This window comes from Tinamus guttatus, unplaced genomic scaffold, assembly GCF_059628265.1.
Source record: "Tinamus guttatus ecotype Peru unplaced genomic scaffold, ASM5962826v1 Tinamus_guttatus_pri_ptg000156l, whole genome shotgun sequence".
In the NCBI taxonomy this organism is placed as follows: Eukaryota; Metazoa; Chordata; class Aves; order Tinamiformes; family Tinamidae; genus Tinamus; species Tinamus guttatus.
This window is the reverse complement of record NW_028288690.1, coordinates 935,045-955,740: the sequence shown is the minus strand read 5'-3', so window position 1 is coordinate 955,740 and position 20,696 is coordinate 935,045. Positions and strand designations below refer to the sequence as shown.

Sequence of the window (20,696 nt, the reverse complement as noted above, 5' to 3'; positions counted from 1 at the left end):
ATTGCCAAGTCTCTGCTCCCAGGAAAAAACATCTGTTTTCAAGGAGATCCACACCTGGCACGCTACTGCCTCCTCAGCTATCAGCAAGGAGGCACTGGGCACCGACACACGATGCAGAGGGTTACGTTTTCAACCAAAATCACTATCTTCTGCATCTGGAATGGCTGAGATTCCTAGAACATTATCTAGCTATTGAGGTAATTAATTATACTTCACAAAAATATTTCGGTAAGAGAGCTTCTCCTTGAAGGGAAACTGAAGGGGTTTCTCAAAGCTGGGGAAAAATGAATTTCGTGTAGACTGCATTAAGAGATTGAATTCATATATTTTCTTAAGTTTCAAAACAGAATATTATATATTTTAATTCTTCTGTCGAATCAGCAGCTTGTAATTTTAACTCCTACAGTCCTTGACATTCGATACCTGCAGTAAGGCAAAAAAAGAGAGCTAACCTTGCTCATCTACAGAAAGCACTCAAGCCTCCAATGTGGTAACAAGTTTCCCAAGCTTTATTTTCTATCGTGTTTGTGTGCACGTCCACGTATAAAAAAAACCTGTGGGTTAACGAGTATTTACAGACTTGGACACTGCCAAAAAGGCCCCAGGCCACCTATGGACTGCTTTGTTCTCCCAAGACTCTCTTTATGCAGCATATTCCATCTCCCATATATCACAATGCCCTGGGAGGACCGGGTTGGCACAATGCTTCCACTGGTGAAAAGTATCACTATTTTCTTTCAAAACCCATCAAATCTCATAGCTTTCTGCTACCTTAAACTAATGACAGAGGTGAAAACAATGCTTAAAAAATGGGATTCCCAGGCTAGCACATGCGTCAGAAATCCTGGGTCTATAAGGTACCCTCCATACTGAATACAGCACAGTGGGCATCCTTAGTATGGATGAACTGTACTTCTGGGAGCCAATACATGTCACACGCTATTACATTAACTAAACTCTGAAGTATCTATGAGGCAAAATTTGCAATACTGGCCAAAAAATGTTTAACAGACTCTGAGCTCCCAGGACTCTGGCAATATAGTCTTTGTGTATCACAGAACTACAAAAACACCACCTCAATTTGTGGTTGAAAATAACCACTGAAGAACAAGATACAGTGGGTGGCAAAAGCAAGCACAATTGTAAAGTAACGAAGCAAATAATAAGCTATGTCTATAGGGAATAAAAATGCTATAATTTCAAAAATGCATGCTGCTATAAATAAAGTTAGAGGTTATTTGCTGAAGTGCACAGATTAAGTTTGCAATCACATGGCTACTCTGTGCTCATGTTTTTAAAAAGAGAAGCCGAAATTGTTCCACAGCAGACACAGTGGCACCACATGCATTGTTTGGGCTGGGAGCAATGGCAAATTGCACGATACAGAGGCTTTGTAAAGCAGAGAGCTCGTGCTACCTCCTTGAATTCAGCTGTCTTGAGCATAAACAATAATGCTTCCTTTCAAAGTTGCAATGTTGGCATGAGGGAATAGGGCAAAAAGATCAGCTCTGCTTACCACTTCTCCCTGGGATTGGGCAAAGTTTGCAACTGGGGTGGCGGGAGTGCCAAAAACCATGTTAGCGGCTGACTAGTGCCAACCACCTTGGTCTTCAGAAAACTTCAACAGGACATTCCTCTAATTGGAGTCACCAAGAAAGACAGTTTTTCACAGTCTGGACACCAACTGTCTGATGGTGTTTGCCACAGAAGAGCAGAAGGCGTTCAGGAGCACGTGTTGCTTATACCGAAGAAGTCTGAGCAGGTCACAGCACCTCCGCAATTCAGAACAGAGGTGGCCTAAGTTCTTCCTTCAAACTGCAGGGGAATTTTACCCTCCGTTACGTAGTTTCTGACCTCATGGTCAGGACACCAGGATGATGAGGAGGATAAGGGAGAAGTGCGGCAGTACCAGGACACCCACTTGGGGTGGCTTTTTGACATCACGTGTGCAGAAGTCAGCAGGGTGGCACTGATGGACCTAACTCATTTGAGGTTATCTCCACAAAGAAATCACAAACTCACTTAGGCTGTTACCTGCACCACTAGTTGTCCCTTTTCTTTTCTTTTTTTTGGCTCATTAAGTGCTATTTTTTTTAAGGGAGGTATCCCTACTGGCAAAAAAATAGAGCAAATCTTGCGTGCATGGCCACTTAATTTTTCATGATAAGTATGTAAGATGATATAATATGTACTTCCATAAGCTATGCAATTTTTACTTGATTATGCTTAAAGAAGGCAAAAACATGTACAGAGCTTCCCAAAAGCATAATTACAAGGAACATGTCACACACTGCTGCAATGTAGCCACCTGACTGTTTAAACCTCTACCTGACTGTTTAAACACACACAGAATTGCAATTTCTAACAGTTCAAGCTCATTACTAAAAAGGCAAACAATACCATATAAACTTACTCACTTGTATAATATTAAACAGACATAAAAATACTGAATTAATTACATTATAGAAACACATATTAGAGATCAGTATTGGAAAAAATACAGACCACAAGGCTGGTAATGGCTGAAATATCTCTACAAACAACAAGGCACATGGATAAGACAGTGGCAGCAAAAGATAGAGAAAGATATTTTATTCCACCAAAAAGACTAGCTCTACATTTTCTGTATCTTAATGTAGAGCCTTTTCTGCAGCACAGTTTCTGTTATTACAAAGATTTGTGAGGAAAAGAGCTAGCTACTGCAAACAAAAGCTACAGCAGAATTTACCGGGAGGGAAGAAGCAAAGGAGGAACACACAAATTTTGTGCTGATGAACTACTATCAGCAGTAATTTGAAAACAAAAATAGAATGAGGAAATCATGTTAGCATAGCCATTACTTTCCTTTTTCTGACTTACCAAAAATGGTAGTTAAAAAACCCCAACATTTCTCAGCAGTTCTTGAACGTCACCAATGAGTTGAGCCGGGCGACGCAACGAGGTGGTCCCGCTATCGTAGAAGAAGCACCATTAGTGGCAACTACTGCAGCAAACATTAAGTTCATCTTTTTATAGGGAAATTTTACATGCTTTCTTCTTTCCTTTCCCTTATTTAAGATGCCACTAATCCAAACAAATGAAAAACTCCTCCATACACATGCATCCCATGTGCAAGTTAGTTTTTTTAGGTTATATTCCTCTCAGATACCACCACGAATTCTGCTTCAGACAGACAAAAAACTAAGGCAAAAATCAATAGAAGATTTTCAAGGGCAAACTAAAATTTACATTAGTAAGTAACCATAATTATCATAGCTCACTTCCTGATGAAAATTTGAAGTACTTCCGTCTTAAAAAACAACCTGCTTTTACTATACTTTTATAACAACAAACATTATTTCTACAGATCTTCAGTCCCTTTCAGTGACCTGTTGAGGTCATCTCTTATAGATGCAGATAGCATCTATAAGAGAACTCAAAACTGTACCTGCAAATAGGTTTGTTAGAAGTTTCCCTCTTTTCCCTTCAAGAATTGTCTGTTAAACATAGATGTTATTTTGCTGGCCGTGCATAGCAAAAAGGAAAGAGCACTACTGCAGCAAGAAGTATTTCCTTAATCTATCACACTAGTAACTGCTTTTAGCAGGAACAGTTCCATCAAAAGTAAAGTTCAACATGAAAGCTCTAAGATGGGCCAGGCTGCCAGAACAGAGTAACATTCACTCAACAGCTGTACAGAATAGGAAAACTGCAAATCCTTGAAGAAAAACAGCATTAAGTCTTTCCCCTGCCGCCAAACCTGCACCCGAAGAGTGTCCCCCACCGCTATGAAGGGTGACGCGTCTCAGCTGCAGACTCCAGCTTAGGCGTGAGCTCATGATCCCTATGGATCTGTCTACATACGAGTTTCACTACAGCCTTCCCCAGCTCCAAACACCCTTCTTCTCTCCTGCCCCGGGGTGGGAAACTTCTGCCTAATACTGCCATGAACTTCAACATAAGGTGCAAGTTCACGCCGAGGAGTAACTGCAGTCTGCACCTGACAGAGCTCAGAGTGGTCCACACGTAGGGCATGATTCAATGACTGGAAGTGCAGCAGAAAGTAACATGCCCCCTTCCCTGCCTGCCTGTCAGGAACAGCAGGTTTCCAAGGGGTATTTCTATGTATGTTCTATTGAAATGCCCCTCTCCAGTAGTGGAAGTGGCTCCATTGGCAGGGGTTGTGAATGGCAGTGCAGTTAATGGAGTGGAGACTCACCTGTGCCTGGGGTCAGCAGTAACGGTATCTACGAGGCTGCCACGCAGCACGGAGCAGATGCTGCTCCGCTGCACATCCTGCAACGACCCCGCTTCCCTGGCAGGGAGGACAGCACCTACCGCACAGCTCCAGCTGCTAAACACTGCCCAGTGCTTCCTACCCACTTCTCTGCACGGCCCTGTGAGAGATGAAACTGCAAGTCATAGGAAAAGAAAATAATACTTAAAATTTTCTTCTCTTCTCTGGCCTAAATGGATGCTGTCTTCTTTTTCTAAGGTAACTGAAGAACCAAGCAGCCACCACTGATAAAGCCACAAAAAAACCAAAAAAATCTTAATCTTTTTTTTTTTCTAAGAAAAGCCACTAAGCAAAGAAATAGCACAAAGCATTAAATAGACTAACACAGTTCAGTCAAAAGGAGTACCCACAAACACTGACCAAATATCAGAGAAAAAAAACACTGACCCCTGCCAGTTGTCTGGTCTTTACTTAATTTTCAAGCAAAGTATTAGAAGTACTAGAGTCTTTATCAACAGGTTCACCTATTTAAATTATTTAATTAAAGAAATAATAATAATTAGGACAGCCTTCATGAATGAATTAGGACCACCTCATTTACACAGCATAGTCTAAAAAAATGTTTTTGTCTGAATTCCACTTCTCCCTTTTCTATAAAATATTTTTAAAACAGGAAAAAAACCACCTGGCAACCATTCAAACAGCATAAATATTTTGATACAATTTACAGAAAAAGCATTTGGCACTGCTTTATGGTGCTCATTAAGCTGTCATGTTCTAAATCACGACCAGCATCGCAGGATTTCTTCCCTCTCTACTCTTTAAGTTTGGCAAACACGAGCTGCATAAAAGGTGTCAGTAAAACTGCCAGAGGTTATACTGGAAAGCCCTGCACCAGCTGCACACCCGAACATAAAGGCAGTGTCTTTCTGATCCCCTGGCCTGATAATACTGGTGCTGCTGCAGGGTTAGAGCAATCTTTGAAAACGAAGCTTCGCTCCACTGGCAGGGGAAGGTGCAGTTTAATCCTCTTTGGAAGCTGCTTCTACAATCCTGCAGCTCAGGAATTGCTGAAAGCCACTGGACTTTCACTGGGAATTGCTCGTTAATGGTAGAGGTGCAGCCCAGGCAGCAGGCAGTGGCAGCACCCCCTGCCCACACTTTCTGATTAAGGAGCAGGTTATTACAGCACCTTTCGCCACGAACCAGAGTTCTGCTCTTTTTGGAAATCTCCGACAGCTTCCTCTTTACAGCTTTATTTCCTCAACATATGAAAAGAAAAAAAAAAGGAAAAAGAACACAAACAAGAACAACAAAAAATAAAACATAAACACCACTTTCACATCTCCAATATTTGGAAAGTTATTCTGTCTGTATTTTTCTAGAGAGTCTTCCTTGCATTCATATAGATGCTGAGCGATTTGCACATTTGTTATATATTGCTGGCACAAAACAGATTTAATACAGCATTAGAAAGATTACATCAAGAAACATGTTTTTTAAAATTACAGCTTATTTTTACACATTAAAAATAACCCTACAATCATATGGATTCTTATGTCATATTAAATAAATCCCAATCCACTGTCTACAGTTGATACATTGCTGCAAATAAATCCTAGCCTGACTCCAATGACATTTTACCAACAGTATCTTTGGTTTTTAGGCAAGCTGACTTATGTTTCCAATCTGAACAGCACCAATACTGACAATAAAATGAGTTTTCCAAACCCATGAAACATTCCCTTTTCCAAAAAGAAGGGAAAGGAGCGGGACAATCACCAAAACCAACAGGAAATAGCTAGCAGATTCCTAGCCTTCAAATCCTGACTCAGTTTCAACTTCTCATCGTTACTGTTCGGAAGGGTTTTTTACCTACTTATTTTTAAACAGGCTTTTTACTTTAGAAGAACAGGTGGAAAAATACATTTTCTCCTGTTTATTTTCAAATGACTTTCAGTACTTTCAAAAAACAAAGAAAACACTGTGTGAGAAAAAGCAAACTGCACCACAGTATCAAACAGAATAGTTCAGTAACAGTGAGAACTCCAGCGTAGAGCCAAGAGACCAAGGAGGGCAACATCCTTAGGAAGATGCCTCCTTCCATAATAGGCAAGAAAGGTTTTTTGTTTTTTTTTTTTTCTCATTAAAGATTCTCAAATACCTGAATAGGCATCACCATTAAAAACAAGTATCAGCATTAAAATATAGGTAAGTAGGACAACTACAACTGACCTGGCACCAGGGGTTTCCGTGTTTGAAGATTAAATTTGATTCTTTTGTCCTCTTAAAGAAATCATGTTATCTGCAAGCTAGAACATCCTTTCTTCTCCGTGACACAAATGGTCATTTGCAAACAGCAAGCAGTTATGCTGATAAAGTGCAAGCAATATATGACACAAAGTCACTGCAGCCAGCAAGCAGATAAACCAAAATCACAGCAGCAAATTCTTACTACCTTAACCACTGTATGATACAGAGCATACCCTGCAACCACCACCAGGTCACTTTTGTGTTTCGTGAGAAGCCCCTGTGCTGCTGCTTTGGTGTTAAATTTGTAAATCAAAACTGTGATTGCCTTCCAAACAGAAGCCTGCGCGTCTCGGTGAGAGGTGTCCGAGCAGCAAGGCCTCTCGGCACCCACGCGGGCCAAGAGGCTGCCGCACACAACGCTCGGATTTGTTCTGGTAAGGCAAACTTCACTGTGCAAGTCAATGAGCTGAGCAGATCAAAGCAACTGTGCGAGCGCAGGCACATCCTCCCCGCCGCTTTTTAAATAAGCAGTGAAATCCAAACCTGGGGCTATCTAAAGGCTACTGATACTCTATGCTGTTAAGAGAGCGCCTCGTGACAACGGCCATCGCACAAGAAATAACAATAAAAGGCTGCTACAGCATTTTTGGGTAAATCCTGATAAAATTTTGGAAATTCCAGGCAAATCAGAAACAGACAAAAAGAATCGGAAAAAGGTGACGAGACTGTTTCAAACATTTTCCAATGGAAATACTTCAGTTTGAAGATTAGGGCCACGGATCTTTTAAGCAATTGAGAAGTCAGACACAAATTCAAGCTCCTGGACGTGATGGGGAAAGGGCATTTGACTCAGTCCCCAGCATCCTAGATGACCATCCCACATGTAAATGTATTGGAAATGGAGAGAGCATCACCACCAGCACCACCCCCTTCTCAATGCTGTAAATGCTGCCGGCATCATTCTGTGACCACCTTTAGTTCCAAGTTTTACTTAACTAAAAATATTCCAGATGGTTTATTTCTCTCTATTACCATCCAAAAGAGGAAAGGAGAAAGAAATAAAAAGAGGGAAAACCTGAGCTGAATCTGTTTATTTTGATAATCAGAATAAACAGCCAGAAAGTTCCTGGTGTGGCTCCTGGGATCCCGGGCTGGGTCTTGCTCCCCACTGACACCACAACCAGCTCCCAGAGCAAGAAGCACAGGGCTATGGGGCTGAGGAGAGCAGAGGAGTGAGCAAAGGAGCACAGGCAGACCAAACACTTGTCTTCCTGTAAGCTGTATTAGAGAGAACAAATTCCACTGAAATGCATTTCTTTTCCACACTTTATTTTGCCAGTGTCTGTACATCTTCTGACAAGCATAGCATATTATCTGCTTTACAGCTATCAATAGCATTTGCCTGGGAAGATACATCTGTCAGAAATGTGTGCGGGGAAAATAAAGCCACTATGGAAATGTTCAACCCTAATATTTAAGAAAGTGGAGTATACAAATGCTCTGATAAAATATCCCAAACTTGTTCTGAAATGTCTCATTATTTCTAACAAAGCTTTTCTAAAAACAAACTATTGCAGAATACTTCATCATATCATATCATTTATATTTAACATCTTACAAACCGATGATGATACAGATTGACACCGGTATTCTTCCTCTCACAAAAAATAGAGAAAGGTAAAACTAAATATTTAAAGGATAGGAATCTGTAAAACGGGATTTTGCCAACATACTAAAAACTAAACGTTAAAGTATCTTGAAGACAAATTAGACAGACCAGAATTTTTTTATTGTTCATACAAATTCTGTACGGAAATGTACATTACTGTGGGGAATCAAACAGTAGTTTAAAGCTACATTTAAAGAGAACATTATTTATCCTATAAATATACTGTGCAAAGTATCTTTAAATAACACACAATCAGAGGGTATTAGAGAGTTTAGAAAGCTTATAAATGTGATTTCCACCAGATTTTTTCCTTATCTTTTACTTCTTTTACTATTACATTCCCCAACAGAGTAGTTCCAGTTAAGGATGGTGCAATAATACCAATTACCCATTGGAACATTGACCCAAATAAAATGCAAACTCCCCTGCCTGGCATCTCACGTACATTTTTTAGCACAGGATAGTTCGCGCCCCAGAAGGCTTACAGTTTAGAAGGTATTAAAACTACATATTCACAAAACCTCTGAAATGACCATTACTGAAATATTTTACAACTGAGATGATGAAAATTCTCTTGCTTTCAGTGTCAAAATGGACAGAAGGTGAAACTGCACAAGCAAAAATGAGACAAGAGACAGAAGTCTCCCTTCAAGAAAATTCAAAACTAACAAGCAGAACTTCCCTATATTGTAGGGAAGAGTTTGCAAAGCGTTTGCTTCTAGGCTGCCATCCTTGCACCCATTGGGAGCTCTCCTCTAATCAGCCTCTAGTACTCCTTTGTGTCTCAGAAGAACCTGAACAAATCATTAAACACCTTTAAAAACCTAGCTGCTGCATCAGCCCTTCGAACACCTGCTGGATAGACACGACCATTTCTGTGGGTCCCTCTCCATCCTTCAACTTCCTCAGCTGCCCTCGAGAGCTGGGTCTGTTACTCTTTCTCATAACCAGGCGTTTTTGGATATTCTTCCTCATGAAAACTCCAGGACCTGTTACAACTCCAGTTACAAACTAAGCCAGGCAAAAAGTTTAGCTCTGCAGACTCAGGAGAGCAGCACTGAATCTCTCTGCGCTCTGTTCTCACCCGTAACGCTCCCCTCCTGGTGGTCACAGAGAGGAGAGGCTCCTCCTCCCAAAAAGGAATATTAAAGTCCATTTTACAGAGGAGATGAATTAGATTTGCTACTTTCACCATAAAATGCTCACGTTTCTTTTAGAGATAACATAAAAAGGAACATATAAAATAGCTTTGTTGAATCAATCAACAAAAGATAAATCACATATGAGCCCAATGTAAAATTCTGTAACAAAATTATTCAGTCCAACCACTCACTAACACTAACAATTTGCTCCCAATATGCATTTCAAAGGGGAAGAAAAATTCTGAGAACTTGCATATCCAAATTAATATAAAACATAAAATATCAGCAAATGACTTCGGATCCAAAATTTGTGTTTTGCAGACAAATGACACTTTAAACAATATTAACTTGCTTTGGCCTCTATAAGTTGCCATAACGTAGATATCAGTAATGTAAACCTGCAAAGGAATTTCCATTCGAGACGACGATTTCTGAGCTAAGCAGATCTGTTGGTCATAACACATTCAGCTCAGCACAATATTTTAACTTCCACAGTTTACACCATGCAATTTATAAAGCTCACTCCAGAAGATCGAGTCCAGTTATCTAACCATTTGAGTTTCTCCTTCACATATTTGCATTGCTTACCATAGCTATATTACTTACTTTCCATCTAATTCCGGCCTTTTGCACACACAGTGAAACTTGCCACCAAAATCTATATAGAGGTCATCATCCACCGTATGGAATATTTGACCAATGACGATTTTATCTTTGGCAGGTCCCATCTGAATTAAAGGAGAGCGTCTCAACATGGATGCAAAGGATTCCGCTTTCTCCGAAGGAACCTGCAACAGAAGCACAGGTTTTACAAAACATATCACCTGAAGAAGGAATTTAATAAAATGTTGTAACACATATATAGGTTCCGAACGCTAAATTACAAGGCAAGATTTTATGTTTCTAGGCCAATTTTAGAAGCACCTTCCAGATCCAGTATAATTCTCCAAACCATTTCACACCTTAAAAGCAAAGCTCTTATTAATTCAGTCAGACAAAAAGACAACACTTGGCACCTTCATAGTCTTCTGAAAACATCTGCAGCTCTGTTTTTAAAAAGGTAAGTTGATTTGAAAGCACATTCACAACATTAGGAGATATTTCTGCAAAGAGTGCATCTCAATCCTTACCTCTTCAGTGAGAAACAAAACAGAATTAGTACCTTATTGCTGTTTATGAAACTATTTAATAATGAACAATATTGAAATCTTCATTTTATAGAACAAATCTGTTTTGCCAAAGCAGTAGAAGTTAAATGTTCATACAAGATCGATCTCTAATACACAGAAGAAAACATCTAAATTTTTTCTCATTTTTCATTCTACAACTTTGAACAAAGTATTTTAATTCAGTAACCAAATAAACAAAATAAAATAAGAGTTCCTTCCCATAGGGCTTTGGACAAATGGGAGAACACAAATCCTTCTTCCCTTCTTCACGGAGACATCTCTCTCCTCTCTGACCTGAGACTTCCCATTATATGTTAAAACACCCAACTGTTACAAAGTGAAATTCATTCTTATATGTTTTCCTAGGATATACCAACTTTAACCGCTTTTCAGGACTATCACCTTTGAAATACAATTGCTAAAAACAGCATTCTGGCAGGTAATAAGGCAAAGGCAACAATCATTTTGGAAGCAATGCACACCTGAAATCAGAAAGTTAAATTACAGAATCAGGAATCCAAAAACATTACAGATTTTTTAATACTTATGTTCTGGAGCATAGTCTAATATAGACTATTTCTGCCATTTTTTTCCGTGCTATCCTACTGTTCAGCATTGGGAAATGACCACATTGTGCTGAGGATAACCAAACAACCGGCTGAAGTTTGACCACTCATGTATAGCAATCAGTCCAAGAGACTGCAATGCACAAAGGCAAAAGTGAAAAACACCAGAAATTTATTTCCTTACCAGTTGAAACTGCTTAAATTGAATAGCTGTGTTATTTAAATCAAATCATCAAAACCATGTCTTCTTGGATAGCAAACACATCTCGTATCTCCCAACAGATTATCTACCAAATTTGACAGAATTGAGGAAAAAAAAAATCTAAAAAGACACTGAAAAAGCACCTGTATTGCACATGAATAGAGAATAATGTAATTTCTCTTTGTTTTCTCTTTGTATGTTCAGAAACTTTTATCCTTGGGGAAGTCATAACAACAGTTAATTTTGAATTCCAACCTTGGTGAAGCAAACAAACAACACAGGTTGTGCTGACACGACAAAACCTCGGCAATTACAAATTCGCTGGCAAATGTGCTGCTTCAGAAACTGGAACTGTTAATTATAGCATCCCAAGGACAAGGACTGAGCAAAATGCTTTCAAACATGCATGTATGCACCAGCAGCAGGATTTCACACAGGAGACCTAGTATTAGATAGGCTTTCCAATGCAGGAATTCACAAGTGCTGTCTAAATTCCAATACACAAATGTTCTGTCACCCTGCACCCTCACCAACATTGTTTTTAAGGATGCATCTCATCTTAGTTTTACCATGGCACTCAATGCCCAACTACATAAGAGTGAAACACAGCAGAACTCCATGGTAACTTCTCTATTCCATTTTCAAGCTCTTTGGCTGACAGTTCAATTCCCTACTTCCCTCAGCATGGGTACCTCCCCAGAATCACAGAATCACAGAATGGTTGAGGTTGGAAGGGACCTCTAGAGATCATCTAGTCCAACTCCACTACTAAAGCAGGGACACCTAGAGCACATGGTACAGGGTGGTGTCCAGGTGGGTTTAGAAGACCTCCAGAGAAGGAGACTCCACAGCCTCTCTGGGCAGCCTGTTCCAGGGCTCTGTCACGGTCACAGGAAAGTTCTTCCTCATGTGGAGATGGAACTTCCTGTGTTTCAACCGGTAGCCGATTAGCGGTCCTGTCTCTGCCCACCACCAAGAAGAGCCTGGCCCCATCCTCCCTACATTCTCCCCTCAGGTTTTTGTATGTATTGATGAGATCCCCTCTCAAGAGGCCCAGCTCACTTAGTCTTCTGGGCCTAGTATAATTTGTCTGAGGCAGGTGAGGATGACAAGGAAAACAACCATCCAGAAAGCAGCAGTGGGCATGTTCACAGCTCAGGAAACGGCCGAGCAGTACAGCCCAAAACAAGTTTTCCAAGTATTAACATCTGACGTATGAAGTCTCTGCACACAGAAACTTAATACCTAGTTTAAACGCACAAGGACAGCCTACGTGATGCTGAGGGTTGAGAGGCAAGTGCTATTTACCTCCTTGTAGGGCTACTTCTCCGCTGCTCTAGTTCCCACGCGAGATGACCACAGGAGCAGGAACTTTCCACGGCAGGAACTTCTCAAAAGCGCAAACATGTCACACAAGCCTAGGTGAGTTCCCCAAACGCTGCCACCATCAGCACTTCCGTGGACCACAGAAAATGAGTGTTTTTTCTAGCTTTCCACATAACCTGAAGGAGTGCTCATTAGACAGTAACTTAAATTCCATTTTGAGGAGTTTTTCCCTTTGTCATTTCTAGATCTCCTTTACTGCCCCACAGAAAACAGTAGGACAGAGATAACTTGGCAATATATTTTTGTATTAAATACATTTTAGATTTCTCACTCTCAGAATGTTGTCCACGCAGTTGTGATACCTAATGCATCAATAATACCTGTCAAGTGCAAAAGTTGGAGAACACAGCAAAATGCACAAGCTCAAAGGACACACTCTTTCAGGTACCTCAAGAGTAAAGACTTTACTTTGAATGACAACTTGATTTTCCTTCTGCTTAAAGTTGGATTTGGATGCCTTCTACTTTTTGTGCACATAGTTCAATCCAAAGGGTAGCTCTTTCAAAACTGAAATATTCTACAAGGTATTAAATGCAGGGAGAAAAAAAAGTTATAGATTTAATAAACCCAATAAGATCCAAAGGAAAGAAGCAACTCCAATGGAGGAAATTACCACACGCTTTCTGGAGCAGAGCCTATGAGTGCACAAGCAGGGAGGTCCCGTCCCACCCAGCGCGCAGCAAGCGGCAAGCCCAGCTCCATGATTTACGTTCGCTCGCAAAGACAGGAAGCGTGCCTGTTGGAATGTGTGAGATACGGATGAGACCGGATACACGCCATGAGAGACCGGCAACCAGGCTGCTACAACCAGGGGGTGAAGGAGGCAAGAACGCCAAGCAGCACACACAGAACTGCAGCTTCCTACAACTATGTAATATTTATCCCCTGAGCCAGGAGATTATTTATCTCATTCAAGGCCAGACACCCTTTTTTTTTTCCCTAAAGGTAGCTACAGAAAAAAGAACAAACAGGACAACTAATGCGCAGCAGCAAGTTGACCCCCTTCCAGAATGGCTAAGAGCACAACTGTTGGGGGTTACTCAAGACTCGACCAAACGGGGCCCCGAGCAGCCTCATCCAAGCTCGCCCCACGTGACACACGGGGCCAGAACAGACAATGTCCAGGGGACCAGCCTATATCATTCAAGACTGTAAAAAAAAAAAAAAAAAAAATATAGGCCAGGCAGCTTGCTGTGAAGGTTTTTTAGACAAAAAATACAAGAGCTCTCCTCTGAGCTGGTATACTGATAGGGTACATACTTTCAACAATTCATCTAAAAAGTTTGTTCCTATCTACTAGTCCACTAATTCTTATTTTTCCATTCATTGTGACTATTAAAAAATTTACACTATCACATATATCCTATCTCAGAATATAATGCCTCAAATTTTAGGCTTCACACCTTTAACTCAGCTCACAGATGTGCAGCGCTCCCTCAGGTAGACCAAGTAAGTTCAGGTACCCTCACCTGCCACCGCCAGCTTTGAGCTGTTTTGCAACTTCTTTAGGATGAGCAGGAAGCAGTGATTTTTGACCTTAAAGCAGAAGCTCTGACTCCTGTTGAAACAGGAAGTTTTTTAAAAAAAGTTATTTCCTAAATCTTTCCTAAATAAGAGCCAACACAAACGCTTATACTCCAAAATACCATCAACTTCTAGTAAATGCTTAAAAAACACCCTGTCTTCCTCAGGTTGCTTCCACTGGACAGCTCTCTTCCAGCAAGACCCCGTTCCCTTTCACCCTGCAGAGTTCCTCAGAGCTGCCCTCGCGCCCTTCTGGACTCCTGGTCTAAAGCAGTCCTGCTGGCTAGCAGAACGGCACAAAAACCCTCCCATCGGCCCAGCCTGGCTCGGTAGCGCTCTCTACCCCACACCAAGCACAGGCTTGCCCAGAGTCACGCTGCTTCTTGCAGCTGTTAAACAACAGGGTCCCAGCAACCTGATCTCGGTGACCTCCTTGAACTGGGGGTTTGGACTGGGTGATTTCTTAAAAGTCTCTTCCAATCCCAATCATTCTGTGACTGTTTTTCTTCCTTTAAATTTTCAAAATACCATCCTATGATTTATGTATGTGCCAAGATGCAGAAAACACCATCACTTACCACATCAGTATATAACACTCGCTAGCTACAGTGCAGTGCATCCTATTGACAGTAGAAGATTCATGCCACTACTCCCTTTTTGGAGAATGCCAACGTTTATTGTGAGCAAACATATCACCAGAAAACAGGAGTAATCTCAAATATACCTGCGCTCTGTAGCTGTTGCACAGAGTGCATGACTCACTCATATTTTATGGCACGGGGCACATTAGAAGTTCAGGATGATGTATGGCCGCAGAAGGCTACTCCAGCTTTCAGGTGAACAGCAATGCAAAGATAGAAATCATCTCTTCAGGGAGAATTAAAGAAACACATTATTTTAAATATCAATTTTATTGCTATATGTAAGCAGCATTAGTCTCCAGTAGTATTAAAAAGTATGATCCCCATTTTGGCAACTATTATACTGTATTCATCCCCAGAGAATATAAACCATAAACACCGTCAGCCTGACACTCTGGTGCCTAACAAAGATGCTTGACCAGTATTTATAGCCTTCTCCAAAATTTCATGTTTAATTTTGTAACACAGAATAATGCACATATTAAAACATTTTTTACTAAATGTTTATGGACAAAGCTGACACATGTAAAAACTACACACACAGAAACAAAACCCTCATGAAGACTCATGAAAATCCTCATACAGCTCTCCATAATGCAAACCAGGTCACAAGTTTAGCTAGCATACAGGTACTTAAATACAATGGCCAGCAAAAGACACCTATTAAACCATGTAACAGCTCAAGAGAATCCTGCTTACACCTACATAGTTAAAATAGACAGTTCAAACCCAAGGGTTCTTTTCTTGTAAAGTCTACAGTGAATTTTGATTTTTTCTCCCATCACAATATAGCTCTTTTTCCTCCCTTATTAGTGGTCTGAGGTTTTGTCCTATGAAAAAAGTATCAAACAATTGAAATTCATACTGTTTCCCAACAGACTCAACTTACAAGCCCAAATGTGCAACCACAAAGACAAGGAGAATCTTTCCAGTTTCCTTAACAGGATTTTTTTTCATTTTATTCCCAACAAACAGAAAATGGCAAGCAGATAATATATAGTTCTTCCTAACAAAGGGTTTTGAAAATGACTAGTTCAGTGTAAAGCTGAAACAAAAGCAAGATTTGTGTTATTTAATAAAATTACAGCAAGAAAATGGTGCAAAGGGGAAGCATAAAAGAAGGACTTAAAGCAACAATAAAAGCAGTGCTTTAGGAAAAAAAAATAAGATTAATGACTGCAAAGTCACAAAGGACAGTTCTGAAAGACACAGGAGAAAACTGGAAAATTCCTTGCTAGAAAACAAAAAGTATTTATAAGAAGCTTCACACAATTCTTTTTCTTCGCAAGGACTGTGCAACTCCCAATTTATGTAAGCACAGCACTTGCACACAAGCTCATATTATGATGATTTAGATTCTTTAAGAAAAGTGTAACTATAAGGATTCTAATATTACTTTATTCTCATAATAATTAACGTCCACAATCAAAGTAAATATCAACATAACTAAAACCCACTATCTGCTAATCACAATAGATTCTGTGGCAAACACATTTTTCATTCTGGCTTAAAAGCCTCCCATGCTCTTCCAAACATAGAAATATGTTCTGATGAAATGGGACTTACCAGCTAAGGAAAGAACAGTACTTCACAAAGCACCAACAGATTATGGCAAGTCCTTCTAGCAGGTACCATATTCATGAAGGTTTGCCCACACCTAATGACCTGAGCTGCACCTGCAGTGCTGCACACCAAATTATTGAGCTCTGAATAAACATGAATTGTGTCTATGCCTATCTTTTTAAAGGGAAGTTTAAAGAAAGAAGATTGGAAAAGGAACCACGATAATTTTCAACAACATATGGCACTACATAACCAGACTCAAGAAGAACACAATACAAAAGTTATTTCTTCAAACCTTTACATTCCAAATAAATAAAAAACCATAATTATTCATTTGAAAAAGCATAGAAAAATGGTTCTTTTTGACTGGAATAACATAAGGAAGATTGACTGCAGCTTTCACTCTTAACCTTTTCAAAGTTTATATACACTTAATAAACTTCCATATTTATGGTTTTAATTGTCCATTGTTATTTCCCATTACAAACTTAAAGATACAACCCCCGCCCCCAAAAGAACAGCCAAAAAGAAAAACAAATTCTTTGGCTGTTCCAGCCAGAAGTGCAATATCCATACATTTTCCTCAGTACAGAGAAGAAATGTGGTTTTATTTTAGAAAGCAAAACAAACAAATTTCTTTAGCCAAGAAGGCTGCAAGGAAAAAGCCGAAATGAAGCATTTAGGAATCCCTTGGTGAGAAGTGGTGACTAAGTGTTCTGGCAAAGCGTCACTTAAGCTTCACTGAAGGTATTACGATATTTGGCAAATGGCTTGCTGTGCAAGCCCAGTACTATTCTGTAAAGAACTTTGCATTAAATCCCTGCCTCCCTGCCTCCTTTTTAAAACAACAGCATTTGCAGGATGAGAGTTGGAAGGTGAGCAGCCCCGCCACGGAAGCGAACCTCGCTGCAGATCCCCGCCGCCGAGAACGCCAGCAGCGGGCGGCGAGTTGGCTGCACGCAGCGCATGGGACGTCCCAGCGCCCTGGCCCGGCCTGCAGCGGGTTCAGTTGGTAAATGGTCACGACAAGAGCAGCGTCTGCCCTGCGGAGCTGCTGGGAAAGGGGAGCTGCTCTGCGGGCTTCCCGTGCAACTCGGACACGTTCATCCGACGGGGTTTACACTTCAGGGGTAAACTGGAGGACTCGAAACTGCTTTTACCAATCCATTTGAAACTAGTTGAGTTATAAGCCACAGAAAATGAAGAATGGCTTATTTTATTTTTCAATTTACTCTTAAGTAAACTACAATAATAATAAAATCTCCAGAAAATCCCTTTTACATAGCTGCATTCTGTGGATATCCAAGTTGCACTCATAGGGCGGCAAACACCAACAATAAAACGAGAAACTCTATAAACTCTAGTGCTGCTTTCTTACATGCATATACTACAATCGATACATTTTCTAAATGTCCACAAGTATCTCCAAAAGGTATGCCATGGTCCAAGCACAAGCTGTCGGGCTAAGGGCAGGAATCTCTGGTTGATGTTCAGTGTTTTGCCAGACACCACCAGATTCATAGCCACAGAGATCCCTCCTAGCCCACCCCAAAAAGCGAACATTCAGTCTTTAGTTACAGAACTACATATTATCCTTGTAGCAAATCAGTAAGCTACAGCATTTTCCCAACATCTTATGCCAATAATAAAATCTTCAGGAACATGCAACCTTAAAAACCCACTTTACAGTTCATGGTTTCTCTGACTTTCATCTACAGAAAGTTGGGACTAGTCAAGAAAGGCTGGTACACAGGTTATCTATAAAGCCATTCTGAAATGTGTACAACAAGGAAATAACATTTTCACTTAAGGGAAAAAGAAAAAAAAGAAAAAATAACTTTGCTCAAGTTACAATTCCTATTTACCAAACATCTGCACCCAAAAAGAAACAATATGAAAAGGACTAAACTTCAACTGTACTTAGGACAACTCCTATTTTGTAGACTGTAGCTTGTCCCAAACAAACAGGAAACAAATTGGCTATAGGAAGTTTATTAGGGTAATATTCATTCCATTTGGCAGAAAAAAAATGGCAGATTTTGCAGAGAAACTTGGCTATACTCAATTTTTATACCAATTCATACATAATGAAATTGTGCTTCTTCAAATAACGTTTTTAAATTGTGTTTTGTTTGGAGATCAGGAAACATTACAATTTTATTTAAAAAATAATAAAAGATTCTTCATGCACTACTTGAAATCAGCTTATGTTCATGGTTAACTTTCAATCCTTACTTCCTCCTTATCTTTCCACAAAGCTCCATGTTCTAGCATTCATTGCAATGCTGGCTGGTAAATACATTCCAAAGCAGCTTATTCTATTTTTGATACAGAATAACTTCCTGTTAAAAACTTCAACTGAGCAGAGAATGTGCTAACAGTCACAATACAATTATAGAATTATTGTCCTCTTAATAATGAGAAATATAAATCCTGAATTAAGCACGTTTTACAAAGAGATGCAAATAACAATTAACCAAATATGCATAGCACTTAACCATTATAATACCATAGCAAAACCAGTCTTTTCTGTCTTTGCTAATTAAGTTTTTTCATGTAGGATGATGCAGTTCTTTCAAAAATCATGTGAATATGATTTGTACACTATGCATAATATACCACAGGCTTTCCTGAGCAGAACTTTAAATATTAAGACTTCTTTATTGCCTTTCCCCCTACATTAATAACATTTGCCACCTTCACCCTTTTGAAATTAATGCTGTTTTTTAGACTTACCTAGATACTGTTCACAAACAGTTTTTCAAACCCATGAAACAGAACTGCATAATTATTGAGAGTACTTGGTAAAGTGATATAACATTAGTAACGCCTCACTATACGCTGCTATCGTATTAACTGCATCGATGCTGTTCACGCAACAAATGTATTTTTTTTTAAATCAGCAGCCCACATAACTTTCTGTGTCTTATAACAAGGCATCTCCATTGCAGCAAATCCAAGGGTCAGCAATGTCCTACTTGATTCTGGTTCTGCCTGACTACTAGCAGAAGCAACAGTGATATATTTTGACTTGTTTCTTTCTGGATTTTTCTGTATTATACAGATACATATAAAATAACATAAATTAAGAGCTATCCAGCTTTTTCCTGTGACTTGTTTAGGAAACTGTCCCTGGAAGGAATAGCATAACACACACCACGGAGGAGCACATCTGGGGAGAGGAAGACATAACAGCTGGATCACAACAAAAAGTGTCCCCAGTTGCTTCTTGACTCTTTTTCTGAAACATTTCACAAGATAAACAAGCATCTTTCAAAAATATAAAAAGAAGTGAAGCCACAAAGGTTCCCTGTCACTTGCAGACTCGATGCCAACTTCCTTGTGTTTGAAGTAGAAGGAAGGTTTTCCAATTAATTTTATATTTTTATTAGACAGTGCAGAAACTGGAAAATAAAAGACTTCATTTTTTTCTCCAAATGCAAATTAGAAAATGCACTGTTCACCAGCCAGAAGGATCATTTGCTAACATTAAGCTACAAAGCTGCTTATTTTTATTGAATTTAAATAAAATCTACAAATAATTAAAAACATCTTTCTTTCAAACACTATTTTATAGCAATAAAGTTTAAAGCACCACAATCACAAGATCAACAAAACATGGTGTTTTCGAAGAAAAAAAGGAAACAGAATGGATGAAAACAGTGAGGTGAAGAATGTAACACAAATGACAGTGAATTGATGTTTTCCTTCTATGAATGTAGGGAGAGACAAGTCTTATGACAATTACTGCATCCTCAGCAGGGAAAGAAAAGTCTTGTCGCTAAAACCACCTAAACATTTTTAGTACTTCATGCAAAATATGGAGAGGGAAGACAGCCCAAGAGCTGGTGCCTGCACGCCCTGGACCTGGAGGCTGGTGGCTCTCGTGTTCCCGTCAGCGTCCCCCAGTTTGCACACGCGCCCTCCTCACGCCTGCACCGGCTCCCAGGCGCCCGGGATGACCCGCACGGCCGGGATGGTTCCCATGGTGCCAGCCACCCGGAGGGAACGGCAACAGCCGGCAGGCGGGAGCATTCCCAGCGGCACAGCTGGCACAACACCCCGAACGTCCAGCTCTTCCCTGTCGCTCAACTCCAAACAGATCACCCCGTCCCTAAGCTAGGGAAAGCAAGCGATCCACAGACGGGGGAAAGATTTAACGGAGCTGCACAGCAGCTCCAAAGAGCAACGTGCTTCCAGCCCAGCACTCGCCTGTGCGGCTAGACCGTTTGGCCAGAAATCCAAACTAACTTTCCGAGCAAGGATACGTCTGTGTCCCCCCATCTTGGGGACTGCAGCACCCCAAAGAGCAACCCGAACCGAGGGGGACAGGGGTACCCTGTTCATCTCCAGCTCATGGGGATG

General features: G+C 40.3%; 1 protein-coding gene across 1 annotated transcript in view; it reads right to left on the bottom strand.

The window, feature by feature from the left end:
• The window catches only part of TPD52 (tumor protein D52), a 107,469-nt gene that overhangs the window by 46,263 nt on the left and 40,510 nt on the right, over window positions 1-20,696 (bottom strand). The window contains exon 6 of the mRNA XM_088522742.1: window positions 9,887-10,068. Coding sequence (XP_088378868.1) covers window positions 9,887-10,068 — 182 coding nt within the window. The remainder of the gene's footprint in view (window positions 1-9,886; window positions 10,069-20,696) is intronic.